This window comes from Diorhabda carinulata, chromosome 2, assembly GCF_026250575.1.
Source record: "Diorhabda carinulata isolate Delta chromosome 2, icDioCari1.1, whole genome shotgun sequence".
Taxonomy (NCBI): Eukaryota; Metazoa; Arthropoda; class Insecta; order Coleoptera; family Chrysomelidae; genus Diorhabda; species Diorhabda carinulata.
This window is the reverse complement of record NC_079461.1, coordinates 12,168,172-12,183,381: the sequence shown is the minus strand read 5'-3', so window position 1 is coordinate 12,183,381 and position 15,210 is coordinate 12,168,172. Positions and strand designations below refer to the sequence as shown.

Below are 15,210 nucleotides of genomic sequence, written 5' to 3'. Positions count from 1 at the left end.
TTTTTTACGAGGATACCCTTAAAAATATGAAAATGGTTTCTATTCGGTTGCTTTTAGCAAGATCAGACGTATTTGGATCTATGTTGAAAAATTCATTCTATACCGGGTGTGTATAAAAAGGAATCAAAGTTTAACTTCATAAATATGAAATTCTCATTTTTTTAAATTATTTTTAAATCACCCGGTTTTTCTATTTTAAAGTATTTCAGGGGTAAAAAATAAGGCAATTGCATGTATATTTTCCTATACCTAAATCTTAGCGTTATCTAGATATTACATGTTTTCTGTGAATTTTTAGAGATGCAGGTATGGTCTAAATTTTTATTTATTCGTTATTAACTTGAGAACGAGCTATTTTAACGATTTTCGAAAGTATCAACAATTGACTAATGACTAAGTGTCATTTATTACAAAGCCTACTAAAAGTATACATAAAAAATTAAAACTTGTTAAAAAATACAATAATAATTTAAAACCTCAAATATCTCAGAAACGGCTAAAAGTTGAAATAGTATTAGTAAATACAATTTGATTTGATTTTTTTACAGACCTTGAGAAGACAAAGCTAAATACTTTTTTTATTTCTTAGTGCTTGAATCGACGGGTCAAAATAAAATTTAGACCACACCTCTAAAAATTTACAGAAAACATTTAATATCTGGATAACGGTAAGGTTTAGGAATAGGAAAATATACATGAATTTGCCTTATTTTTTACCCCTGAATGCTTTAAAATAGAAAAAACTGGGTGGTTCTATTTAAAAAAATGAAGAAATTTCATATTTATGAAGTTAATCTCTGAACCCTTTTTTATACACACCCTGTATAGATTAAAAAATTTTTCAACATAAATTCAAACACGTCTGATCTCAAAGCAACCGAACAGAAACCATTTTCATATCTTTAAGGGTATCCTCGTAAAAAAGTAATTTATAAGGGTCTGCCACGGTCAATTTTTTTACAAAAAAAATAATAACTCAAAAAATGTGCATTTTTTGAAAAAGTTTTTAGACAAAAGTATACTAAAATTATACGTAGATTTCAAAAATGATTAATTTACAGGGTGTTCTATTCAAATTAACAGAATTACAGTCGACTTCCGGTAGAACCGGAAGCTGGCTATCCGAAAACCCAAGCGTAGAAATTTTCATGATTTTACTATAAGTATTTTGCCATATACAGATAATTTTAACTCGTCGTGGAACACCCTGTATAGTAAACGACAAATTAAAAACTCCAAATACATTCCTTACTTAACCAATTCTGCTTGTCAACAACTTAATCTAACGTTGATGTTAGTTTTTGCAAATATGGCATTAATCTATCTGTCTTACAAGCTCCAACAAAGATATATTCATTTTTCAGATATCGTACAAGCGAGGAATCATTTCAATCAATGTCTTTCAGCTACCGGAATTCGTATAATCATATTAGCTTACGTTAACAGTTATTTGGGTAAAACGAATGCTTTCTTTTTTGCCGAAATTAACTGTCTAAAAAAAATTCATAGTGAGTTCATACGAAAAATTGAATTTTCCAAATTGTTATGGTACAACTGATGGCAAACATGAGCGTATTCCATGCCAATTTGGGGAGTTTATTTTTCAACTACGAACCATTTTTTGCAAACATATCGTTATCAATATATATATACAGGATGTTTCTTTATTCGACCCACAACGCTCTACGACAGAGATCTCAATAAATGATTCATTTTGATATAGGAATACGAATACCCCTTACGGGGCTTAGTTGCTGAGATATAGGGTGTTCAAAATTTTAAATTAAATTCAAAAATTTGTTTTGAACTACTTATGCTTTATCATTATTCGGAATTAAATGAATAATTCATTAATTTGTAAATTACTTACGTGCTTACAGACTTTTGTTTAGAGGCAAATTTGAGATCTTTCTATGGTAGAGCGTTGTCGGTCGAATATAGAAACACCCTGTAGATATTAGATGGAAAAGATGGAAAAGAAGAGGATAGCGGTGTGTTGTAAAAAATATCACTATATGAAGGATAGTAGTGAAGAATTTCTGCCCAGTGAAAATATGTTACTTGAATCAAATTTTGTAGTACCTCATGTAATGTGGGTGATGAAGCTTTTAGGCTTTCACGTCATGTGTTACGACATATTCCAAGACATCAAGTCAATAATGATCTTCATAAACGTATATTTAACTATCGTATACGTTGCGCAAGGAGAAAACCGAACACGCACTTGTAATTTTATGTCAAACATTTCGAGATTTTTATACCATATTGAAGTGAAGTTTTTCCACCAAAGATCTGAATATAACTGCGGTTTGTTGTTTTCACGTAACTAGTTATGAAAAGAACGATACTGTTCAACAGGAGTAATATTTACCATAACGGGAGTCGGTGAGTTTTGCAAATTAAGCGAGTTGAACAATATGGCTTTTTTCCAAACGTCTTTACCTACAACGTTTTATCTATTTCCGCGCTTTCATAATGTTTGATGGTATCTTCAATTACAACGAAAATATTAATGTGGAATCAAATTGTGTTAGAAGTATGGTTACTGTAGAAGCAAACAACGATTTTAGAAAATAAGCCAAAGCAAGTCAGAAGTAATTACTAGAAATGTCTTCATATAGCGAATCAGACATTCCATTTGAAGTAAGAGAGTCTGCAAATGCTACAAGGGGTAGTGTAGTACCTAAAAAATCAAGAAGTAGATACGCGCTGACCTACCAAAAATTTGAAAATTGGTGCGAATTGAAAAATATAAAGAACATCAACGAAAGGGTACTACTTGCTTATTTTGAAGCGTGAAAAACATTGAAGGCGTCAACTTTATGAACTACATATTCAATGTTGAGATCTGAACTCCTCGTGTGTAAAAATGTCGAAATCAAGTAGTACCTATGCTTTTGGCGTGGCTGAAGAGACGGTCAATAGAATTATAATGGAAAATGTGGCTTACAAATGTGGGCATAAATACCATTGGAAATTACCAGCAAAGATTGCTCAGTACCTGGGTCTACCTAATGTTAAAGGATTCGCAGGACATTGTTTCAGATACTCGTTAGCGTCTTTCATGGTAGAAATCCATTAGTGTAACCGAAGTCTATGTTGATAGTTCATTAGAAAATAAGATAAGAATTTCAGAAAACATTCTGAGCCAAGCCCTTGGCATACATGTAGGTATCAGAGCTTTAAATGAAATTAACATTAGACAAGAAGTTCAAGAGTTTTCAACGTTTATAAATCTTAAAATACTATTGAGTTAAAATAATGAGTCAATTGTCAGATTAAATAAAAAATAAACATTTGATAGCAGAATTAGATAAAAACAAACTAAAAAAGAATGTTTGACAGTTTATTTTAACAGATTAATACTGCTATGCTTCTGCACAATTTGAATTTTATACGGGTGTAATTTCAGATCTTTCGACGCGACGCGACGCAAAGATGTTCTGGATACCACAAATTCGGCTGATCGCTTGCGAGTCGATCAACCAGGATTACATTGAACTGAAGCTCTAACTTGTTAAATTGTGTCTTCTGTTCTTGTTGATCTTGGGGGTCCCGTAGGCTTCTGACTGAAAGTCGAACCAGTAGCTTCGAACTATCTGACTCACGATCGTATCACACTTTTCCTAGGACACTGATTTATGTCATGTAATCAATAATCAAAAAGGAGGTAATCAATGCCTACATAGGATATGTCGTTCCATACAACTTGGTCTTCGTGGATTAGCTGCGACAGAATCTGTAGAGAGTGGTTCGAATTCGATAGTCTCTTTCTCATCATATCTCATTGATATTCGATGGAAAATAAATCTGGTGTCCGGGATTTCTACGACAAAACATTAACGTTAGCTTTTTAGAGAAAATTGATGTGCAATAGGTAGGACTGCGTCGTCTCCCTGAAAAAAGAATTGTGGACGCTCGTTTAGATGAGACAGTAATTTGGTTTTTGGGACATAACTAACTGAATGATAGCTATTATACTGCTTCGGCAGCCACCTCAAATCATTACTCTAACAGTCCTGTGCACAACAGCGAATCCAATACCACATCGTGCTACGGTTTTCTGCATCAACTCAAACGTTAAGGATGATATGGCTTAAGCATAGTAACAAGTTTACTTTTCTCTCCAAACTATGGGTCATAAATTTGACATGTAGTACAAAAAGGTGTCACAGAGCTTGTTATCTGTGGGGCCTATCCACTGGTAGCCTGGTACCACGTCTATAAATTGGTCTTTTTCGTATTCTACTGTCTTCTTCTTCATACGCGACACTGACACTTTATAGTTGTCACTGCGGATCATTTCGGAAAAAAATAGACCAAAATTCTATCCCTGTAAAAATTATTGACATGGCGATAATATTGACATTTTTGATCTTGAGGCATTTTAACACTTCTAACACAAGTAGACGAATTTGCAATAACTAACAAATTTGTATTATTCGGATTCTGTCTGAAAAATTTTCCAGAAAAAAATAAAAGAAAATATCCAGCATTTAGTATTAATGTCATGAAAATTCATTATGCAAAACAGCGAATTAGGTCGTGAAATTTACAGCATTAGCCCAGAAATGTAAATCGTTGTGGGAAAAGTTCATCAGTGTCAAGAAAATAAATTTGAGCAGATGATTGAACCTATTTTCAATAATAGTCAATAAGATTAATTAGTTTTTGCATTCTATCATAATTAACTTTACAAATTAAATTAGAAAATTGATTCTTTTGATTTGAATTTTATACAAAAAGTGTTTCTTCTCTAGAAATTGATCTATTTCACTGTTTAACAAAATCTACGAATAAACTGACTATGGCGTCTAACAGGAAACGAACATCTATAAATCTGGCTGATATCAAGCAAATAGAACAGTCCGCAAACTAAAGAATAGTATAAATATCTAACAAAATCGTTCAACTTGGAATATATTTGATAAAGGAAAAATAACATAACAATACCCAAAAACACGATTTGTTTGTGAAAAAAAACTTATATTAATCAATGTAAAACATAAGAAATGTAAATAGCAATATAGTAGAGGGATACAAAAAGTATGTTTCTAGATAATGTGTGTGAAGTGAGCGAATAGAAAATTGTAAGACTTCCGTGTCTTGCCGGTGATGTAGATGCGGTTTGAGGTACGTATATTGGGTTGAAGGTGATGACTCAAAATATGCAGCCATGCATTGCGGAAAATAGAGATATGAAAAATGATTCTACAGCTGTAATTGGACACAAAAAAAAGCATTAAAACGAGAAAATCGCATAAATTGTATATAATTTGGAAAGAAATTGCTCTAAATAAATCAGAGAGTTTGAAACGATACCTAGAATGCGCCTAACATAATCTAACCTAACCCAACCTAACTTTACCTAATCTAACCTAACCTAAGAACCTAGATTTTAGATCCGAACCTAGAACCACAAGTTACGCAATGTCAGCATCTTCAACAATTTGGCTATGTATGTGTTAGGTGATATTGCATGATAGAAAGTTCATTATAATTTAAATTTTTCAAAATTTTTCGGCTTGTACGAGCTCAAAACACTTAACACCCTTATATTTACGGGTTTGATAAGCTCAGAGTACATTATAATCACATCCCCCACTCTTATACCAAACCCCACTACCATCTGTCACCGGCGTGTTACAGAAGTCTAGCCTAAAAAATTTCGAACGCAAAGAAATCTTATTAATTTTTTATTATATAGAGTGATTCATCTATATTGTCTCCAGTATGCAAACGGTGATATGTTTCAATATTTTCTTCTCATATAAACATGAATTAAGGCTACCATCTGAAATTATTAATAGCCATACATGATGTACCAAAAGTAATTCAACAAACCAAACGTACAATTTTTTAAATGTATATTTGATTACATATTTGAAATCTGCATGGGAAATTTGATCACCTTTGAATGAGGTTTCGTATATCGTTCACAGGTGTGAACTATCAATGATGATATTTGTTGTTCCATTATTTTATAATAGGGTGTGCATATATTAAAGGTTAGTTGACCCAAATTAACACAGCAAAACGTGCATAGGACATATGGGTTCCTTACAACTATCTGACCGTTCCGAAGTTACACACGACAAGACTCCACTTAGTAATCGTAGATTGTTCTTACCTAGGTTAATACATTCAACAGATCTTCCCTAGATATTATTTCCCAGTAGTAATATTCTTCAGTTGTTGCGATAACGCTTTCTTCAATAATTCGAATTTCTTTCTGTTTAGAGTTCATTTTAGTTGTTTGAGTTCAATAAATTGTTTGAAAATTTTTATTTTTGTGTGTTCGACGTACATCTCCCCATCCTTATTATGGGGTCCCGCGAAGCTGTTAAGTTCACGATAATTTATTATGAGATTATATTGAATGTAAATAAAACCAATACCGTATAGAAGGTTATTCCGGATAAGTACTTAGCCTCACCGACTAGTAGCGCCAATATCTCAAAAGGAACTTACTATCGAATAATACATTTTCTACGACGATCATCTGAGTCGAATCGGATTTCAAAAATAGAAAAAAAAGAAAATCGATCGATGCTTAGATTAGGAGTCCCAAAAACGGATACCACAGAGAATAACGTGAGAAGAATACATGATCTCATATAAGCAAACCGCCGAATGAGTGCGGGGAAGATTATGGGAACAGTAGGCATTTCAAAAGATCGTTTTTGCTCACTAAAGGCAAAGCGCGATCATGAGAGCTGTGTTTGACGCTATTCAAGCGTATTCCAAAGAAGTTACTATGTCGTTTATCAGTTGACTAAACATGGATCCACTGATACACACTACAGACCAAGAAACGGTCGAAGCAATGGGATTCTTCCGTCAAACGTGTTCCAAAGACGAAAACTGTTATGCCGGTCGAAAAGGTGATGGATACTGTTTTCCGGAAGTCAAAGGGTGTGATCCATTTCGAATACCTAAAGAGCGGCTGAGGAAGAAACAGCCCTATTCGACAAACAAGTGCTCTTTATATTATTATAACGCACCGACTCACACCTTTACACCCTCACGGCCAAATTGATCGAATTGGACTTACGAACTTATACCCCATTCACCGTATCATCCAGATTTGGCACCGTGCCATTTTATATTGTTTCCAAACTTGAAAAAGTCCCTCGTTATCCTCAAATTTGAATCGAATGACGAGATAACCGCTGCAACGGAGGACTACTATGTAGTGCTCGAGAAAACGTATCTTCTCATAAATATGGAACGCAATAAGCGTTTCATTTGACATTGACATTTCCTTGAGGTACAGTATGTTCTCAATGTAACGCAACACTCTAATATTGTTGAATAATGTTAAAACTTTTCAGACCAGTCGCATAAATCGAGACCGTATAATTATAACTCAATTTATTCTACACTCATCGAAATAACAAATAGCGTAGGTTTTCCTTGAAAAAAATAATTATCATGAAAAAATTACTTAGATATCTTATAAAATTACTTAGATATCTTATAAAATTACTTAGATATCTTATAAAATTACTTAGATATCTCATAAAACTAATGTTCGATTTGTGTTTATTCTTCTATTTGACAGTATCGATGTCTATTATAAACTATTATGAAAGTACGTGATATTTCATTTTCCATCAGTATTTTATTTCACATTTTATTCGGATTGTCACGATTGGTTTTGTAATAATTATTTTTTGAATATTCCTTGAAAAAAAATTGGTATAAAAACGATAAAACGGGAGATCTGGCTAGCCACTCTATGGTGTTCCTTCATCCAATCCATCTTCAAAAACGAAAAACTATTTGATTTCTCAAATTATCTTCTACTAAGATTCGTCTAATCACATATTGGGTCTTCAGAATTCGATGTTATGATGTTACTATACAGGCCTCCTAGCGATACCCGCTACAAGTGGGTTATTCTCAAGCAATTACCTGCAATCAAACGATCAAAGAGCAAATATTGTCATCGCTGATCACTTTAATTTTCGGTTGTCTGCTGATAGAATTTTTCCAACAGAACTGATGATGAGGGAAGGGGAACTGAAGATTTTGTCAACAGTCCCCAATCTAGATGGTGACTTTGCTAGCCTTTTAGACCTGTTTCTAACGACACATCCAAATCCGTAGGCAACAACAGATTACCACCAACAATACCGATCTTGTAAATATTCTTGAGTGGGGTGGAAGCAGCCTGAGTTTAATGCAAGAAATACTAACTACTGTTTACAAAGAAGGCTGGCAGTGCAGCTCAGGATTTCGTCTTATCTGGACATAAAATATCATTCACTTGTTGAGTGTGGAGGCTGGGAGCTATATCTCTATCTGTAGATGAAGTAGCTAAGGCAGATCCACAAAAACTTGGAGCCCCCTTTAAGACTAAAAAGCTATATATTCAGCAACAGCTTCTAATCCCCTACAAGACCCATATTCGTCCATCTTTGGAGTATTACTCGCACATTTGGAGCTCGGTCCCCAAACATACCCCGAGGATATTTGTCTCAATACAGAAGAGAGCAATTCGACTGATTGGTGATCCAGAGTTGACCAGAAACTTGGACAGCTTAGAGCATAGAAGAAAGGTCGCTGACCTAACTCAGTTTACCGATCCTACCACGGCAGATACTCTTCCAAGCTGTCCAACATAATTCCACCTTAAGCAGTTTTTGCAAGATCTACTCAACAGGCAGACTTGGCTAATTAATACCAAGTTAATAAATCGGGACTCCTTCCTTTGGATAAGTAGAAGCCTATGGAACCAGCTATTAAGGCACGTCTTTCCCGAACACTACAACCTACGAAAGTTCAAGATCATTATTCACAGGCACCACTGGAACTACTCCAGTGTAATAGTCTTTACCATCTTGTGCTAACTTTTTACATAAAAAAGTGGTGCCGATAATACCTGCCTTCATAATTAATATCACTCCAATGTCCAATATCTACAATTGTATTGATTGTATTGAAACAAACGTGGCCCCATCTGTAAAGAATACTTGTAAACTCTAAACCTAAATTATTTGACAAAAATCGAAATATCAAGTTACAATACTTTATGATCACACTATATAATTGTCATTTTAACGGTCAACAAAACACGTAATTTTGGATAATATAAATATGTTCATTTGTAAGGAGTGCAGTTCTCAGTACAGCGGATTTCATTACCTTTGTTCCATTTTTACTTTTTAAAGGAAAGATTATAATTGGTGAGAAGAATAGAGACACTGGTTGTTATTAGTTCTGAGTAATGCTTTTGCTATTTCTTTATTTTCATCCAGTGTCACAGTTTTTGTGGCCTGTGAGTATCACGTTGCTTTCATTGCCCTTCGACCTTCACTTCAAGCATTGTTCAGTGAAATTTTTTATTTTTCAGTAATCTTTTCATTTCATGAGTTACTCTATATAATTTATTACTATCTGCGGATGGATTTGTATTTTATCGTCTTCTCTCATTGATTATTTAACTTCGTTGGGTAGTTTTTATTGCTGGCAAAGTGATAAAAATTACAACTTTGTAGCCTTAGACGTTTTTTTATGAAATCGTGTAAATTGCAAACGCATTAGGGAGCTTCCGTTGGTTTCATATTAATATATCGATTTTCTATTTTGATATAAGGATTATTATTTACTGAAATTTTACTCTCTAAGAACGAAAAACAGAAAATAATTGATGACATATTTAACAAGATTTCTCAATTTCAATAGGTTAACATCTTGGTTGCTAATACTGTTAAATATATTCAATTTCGCGCATTGTTTGCTTTAAGTTTTAATCAGTTCCCCATAATAATATTAAACGATGATTCTTTAAACTGGAAATAAACTGTGAATGGCAAGCTTCTCGGCAATATATGTGCCGGAATTGCTGCTCGTAAAGCAATAAACTGTGAATGGCAAGCTTCTCGGCAATATATGTGTCGGAATTGCTGCTCGTAAAGCAATAAAGACTTCGATATCCTGCAAAAATTTAGATGGTAGAACGTGGGGATGTAGTCCTGAAAAACTGATGATAGTGAAAACCATTATTCCTTATGACGGGAACACCTTGATAAATTATAAAAACCAATTACACCAATGGAGAATACTAAAGATATCACATAGATATATCAGTTTAAGAGGATATTCTCCAGATATCTAAGAAATGTAGAGGTCATTAGAAAATTGAAAAGCAAACAATGCAATGCAACATGAAGTAGCCAACTAATCAATCTTAGCTGATTTGGGAGTGATGTAGAAGAAACAAAGGCTTGATCAAGAACAATAAGTTTTGGTTTTCTTGTCATTCAGGAAACAAGGGTAAATAATATACTCGCTATGAAAGTAGCACCTGCATCATAGCTATTCTATGCTAAGAGACAATGAATATTCAAGAAAGATTTCAAGAAAAAGCAATGTATGAAAGAGAATTACTTAATCGGATGCTTCCAGGAATTGACCACAATAATTTCTTTCGGAATTTTATTGCTGGGAGATCTAGATATATCTGGATATTAGCAGTGGATGAGTAAGGATTCCTGTGGAAGATTAAGAAACTTCAAATCACATTGTTAAATAATTCATTCCCATCACAGAAGGTGATTTGTATGCCCAGGTACTAAAATTCTAAATCTATAAGCCGAGTAGTGGATGGTATTCAACAAAGGAATCTTTCATGAGGGGACATAATAGACTTTGAGGTTGTAGGGTAACTGTACAATCTACAATATCGTTTTCAACAGTCTTCTATTGATTTTATTTCAACAATAAGTAGTTTAAAGCATAAAAAGCATGTCAGTGTTGATACGTCTATATTTGATGTTTTGTTTCCGTATAAAAGTCGATTCAGTTCTTTCTATGGCAAAATATTAGACCTTTGATTTAAAATTGGAGGTTTTTTTTTTATTGAACGAATCCTGCTAACTCGAATTTTCACTTCTTATTTCTAACCATTGTACTAGCACTCACAATCAGCTACAGACAACATCCATATGTTCTTGGAGGATATCCAAAATACCAAAATGAAAATCCAAATACAAATCTCCTTGGATAAAAATATTATCAGGATGAATCTCTTTACAGACATGATGAGCATTAAACCTCTGACATCATATTCTTCTACCCTCACTCAGACGTACTAAGCTTGACAACAGTTTGAAAAGTTTCGAAAAAATAATGAAAAGGTTGGGGGTTGGGGTTATCTTTAAAATGGAATCAAAATATAGCAATGAAGAATGTTAAATTATAGTTCAACATCGACGTGTTTTTGGTTTTTTAAGGAATATTAAAAGAAACTTTTCTAGGTTAATGAACTCATTGCGTCACTTCACTCAGCTTGTTTGGGCAGAAACCTATCAAGTCGGATGCGCAAGAGTTTTATTTCAACGATACAACGGAGCTAAAACGGCATACCGACAGCATTTTATATGCAATTATGGGCCAACCGGAAACATACCTGGTCAGCCAGTATATAAAAAAGGAATTCCCTGCTCGAACTGTCCTAAGAAAACATTTTGTAGTGATCAATATACAGGATTGTGTAGCAGAGGTAATTCTTTTCAGGCCGAATATACTTTTGATAACAAATTTAAGAGAAATGTCCAAATAAAGCGAAAGGATGTTAGAATTGTTGTTAAAAATAGTTGTAGTAAAAGTAATTCTTATTTATATACCCTACTTTTTATATCATATATAATTTTTAACTAATTCGCAACTAAAGTTGTTTCTTTTAATTTGTTTTATCATTTTTTTAAAAAATTGGTTCATAAAGTAATTGTTTTTATTTAATTATCATTTGTAACATAGTGAATTAATATGTGTCTCTCTATATTAACTCTTCCAAAAGCGTAATTACTATGGACAAGGGTAGCAGTATGTTTAATCTGTTCTCCAAGTTTCATCCTTTATATACTAACTAAACCGGTGGAAGTCTCCCATCGCGTGACTCAATCTACGATTTATCAAACGCATATTTTTACATGATATCTTCTTCTTTCAATAGATATCAAACATGATAACATAATATCGATGGTCTTCTCCATAAGACCAACTACAAGATATATGTAAAAGTTTTTTTTTTAATTTGGAGGTAGTAATCGAAATGAGACAAGGATATTTGACGAACTTGAATAACTGAGCGTACCAAATGTTGAATTTGACGTTAGCTTTGTTTACTGTGTTGTTTTTAGGGCTTTTTTGGGAACTAATTTGCATTTTTATTTCTTTTTACATCGGTAAGTATAAATATTATATATCATCAACTTGTCAACTTTGACCTATTCTCACATATGCCTCAGAAACCAGAGCCGAGACATCAACAACAAAAAGAATAATGAGAACCTCAGAGATGAAAACACTGCTAATCATCAAAGGAGTGATGACATACGAGAAGAATTGGGCGTACAAGATGTGGTGAGATGGGACAGGGCACGAAAATGATTCTGACAGATGGGCAAAGAAGGAAAATAATCCAAATTTCCCAATACCATTCAGTCGGACACCTCAAATAAAACTAAAAACAGAGATATACCAGAGGGAGCCAACATGGCAGGATGGAATACCTTATATAACATTTAGGAACCAAATAAGTAAATAAACACGTGAAACAATAATACAATACCGTCTCATGTTCTTAACCATTAGATTAAAGTCAGCTTACACTTAATTAATTCAAGGATATAGATTAGGTAGTTTGAAACTTTTTATTTTTTAAAGAAACTGTCAAAACCATAAATGATGAAATTAAGAATAAGGAAATTATTTCTATTGAAAGTATCTCTTTATCGGTGTATTAAAACATTTGGGGTAAAGAAAAGTAAACAACAGAAGGGCTTCAATAGAACAATTTAAAAATATACTCGTAGAGAAAATCGTGATAGTGTATTTTCAATGCAAGTTATATTTGTAGATAAACCATGGATATATGCCGAAAAGGAAACAAATCAAGTTCTTGGCAGGACAATAATAAGGTGTACGTAAACCTGGAGGTTACGACGGTAAACGCTTTTTATTGTTCACGTTGGTTCATCAAAAGGAGTTGTAAAAAATGTCAGATTAGTGTTTTCCTTTATTTCATCGTTGTCAGATTACCATGGTAAAATGAACTGCGAAATATTTACAAAGTAGATTGCGACGCAGTTAACTTAGAAGAACCATCGTTAATAGTAAAGATAATGTGCCTTATCATAGTATACTTGCAGAAAAGCAACCTTCTACTTCGTCCAAAAATATGAAATTATCACTTGGATGCAAGCCAAAAATGTTGAGTTTTTATGGAAACCTCTCAAGACCTGAACTATTACAAAGTGCTAAAATGAGCCAAAAAGAAGTTGATCCGAAAACATGGTCATGATGTCTTTAGGCTATCATGCTACCATTGCGAATTTAATGTCAATAAACTTATTAGAGCCAACTGCAAGACATATTGTAATAAGTATATTGGTAGAGACGAATACGGTGATGGAAGGGTATTGAGTATGTGGAAAGAGGCATTGGAAAAATGTATTGCATTTGTTTGGGATAATTGTGTTAGATACACCGTCAAAATAATTGGAGACTGGTTTACTGGAGAACAAAATTTGGTGAATATACGAGGTCTGGCTACTAAATAACGAGACAGCGCGTCTAGAGAGGACACTAGACGGATGATGTAAAAAATGAGTAGTGCGTTGGGTATCTAGATATCGTGTCTATGCACGTCCCAAAACTATTATAGTGTTTGTGCCGTAGCGGTTTGAAACGAAAGTGTGTGACGAAAAACAGGAACAACGTGTCAATCTCAAATTGATCGTTAAATTGGAAGAAACTCCAGCTAAGTGCTATAAATTGTTGCAAGAGACATATGCGGACAATTCTCTATCTCGTGCGCGTGTTTTTGAGTGGTCTAAGCGCTCTAGTGAGAGATAACTGAAGATGACCAGCACCCAGATCGTCCTGTGACTATTTTAACTCCAGAAGCAGTGACAAAAATCAACCAAATTGTGCGTGCAAATAGTCGAATGAGCATCCAGATGTTTGCCGATGCTGTAAACGCCGATAAACAAACGGTTAGAAAAATTACGAGAAATTAGACATGACAAAAGTCTGTGCGAAATTGGTGCCAAAAAATATGACTCCTGACCAAAAGCTCTTGCGTCCTTGAAAGGTTAGAAAAAGATCTGCTTTGAAAGATACTCGATTTGAGTCGATGGAAGCGACAAAACAAAAAACGGTAGAGCTCCTAAAGGCGCTCAATAAAGAAGACTTCCAGAACTGCTTCGATCAATGGAAAAAACGTATGGAGAGGTATATGGCGGAGGTGAGGAGAGTATATTGAAGGGGAGCATTCGAATGTAGAATAATTTTTATAATAGAACCCTTTTTCGTAACCAGTCTCGTTATTTAATATCCAGACCTCGTATATATTGATGAACTAGTAATAATAAATACTGGTGAAGACAGGTTATATTCCTAATTGAATGAACTCTAAAGCAAGTTTTTCTGCTACAATTTCACAGTCTTAGTCAAATATTCTGCTTTCAACGTTACACGAGTGTTAATCTACTAACGGTCCTAATATAATCAGTTTATAAAATGTGATTTTGAATCAGTTAGAGGATACCCAGTTGATACACTAAATATTGTTACTTTTGGAAACTACTTACTACTTATATGAAATCCTAGTCATCTTGCAAAAAATCAGCTCTCTAGTAATAAGCCAGCATGGCTAATATCAATTTTGAAACTTAGTCACCCTGTATATAAATAAGATGATGTTAACTATGTAAATGAAATACAAACAATTAAAAAAGTTCAATTTCTTTTTTTAACGACCAATTCATAAAAGACCGATCTTTGGAATATTAGTCATAACGATTATTTTTACTACGTTGCTGACGTATTAGCTACGTGATAAAAGACTTCCACGGTTCCACCAATAGTCGTTTGTTTTTAGAAAGTATTTGCTTTGAACAAACTGTTGTATCAAAATATACTCTGGTTTCAATAGAATGACTGTAGACCATATCTCGTTTATCATTTAAAGTACATCATGAGAATATTTTTAGTACATAAAGTAAATTAATAAATTAAATTCTATTTATAAATAAATAGTGAACTAAAACAATGATCAGTTCATGATCATCACGTGAACATTCCGAGCGAAACGGGGAACGGCATCGTTATTAGTCCAAATTAGAGGCACCATTATATACCACAAATGAAAAGATGCGTGGGAGGAGCCAGTGCGGCATTGCTGCAAAAGCCTCTAGA

At 33.7% G+C, this 15,210-nt stretch overlaps 1 protein-coding gene across 1 annotated transcript in view; it reads left to right on the top strand.

Moving 5' to 3' along the window:
- LOC130903725 (venom allergen 5-like) overlaps positions 1-13,571 on the top strand; it is a 34,794-nt gene extending 21,223 nt beyond the window's left edge. Inside the window, exons 3-6 of the mRNA XM_057815967.1 lie at positions 11,265-11,509; positions 12,150-12,194; positions 12,258-12,372; positions 13,322-13,571. Of these exons, the coding sequence (XP_057671950.1) occupies positions 11,265-11,509; positions 12,150-12,194; positions 12,258-12,372; positions 13,322-13,571 (655 nt within the window). The remainder of the gene's footprint in view (positions 1-11,264; positions 11,510-12,149; positions 12,195-12,257; positions 12,373-13,321) is intronic.
- The last annotated feature ends 1,639 nt before the right edge of the window (positions 13,572-15,210 follow it).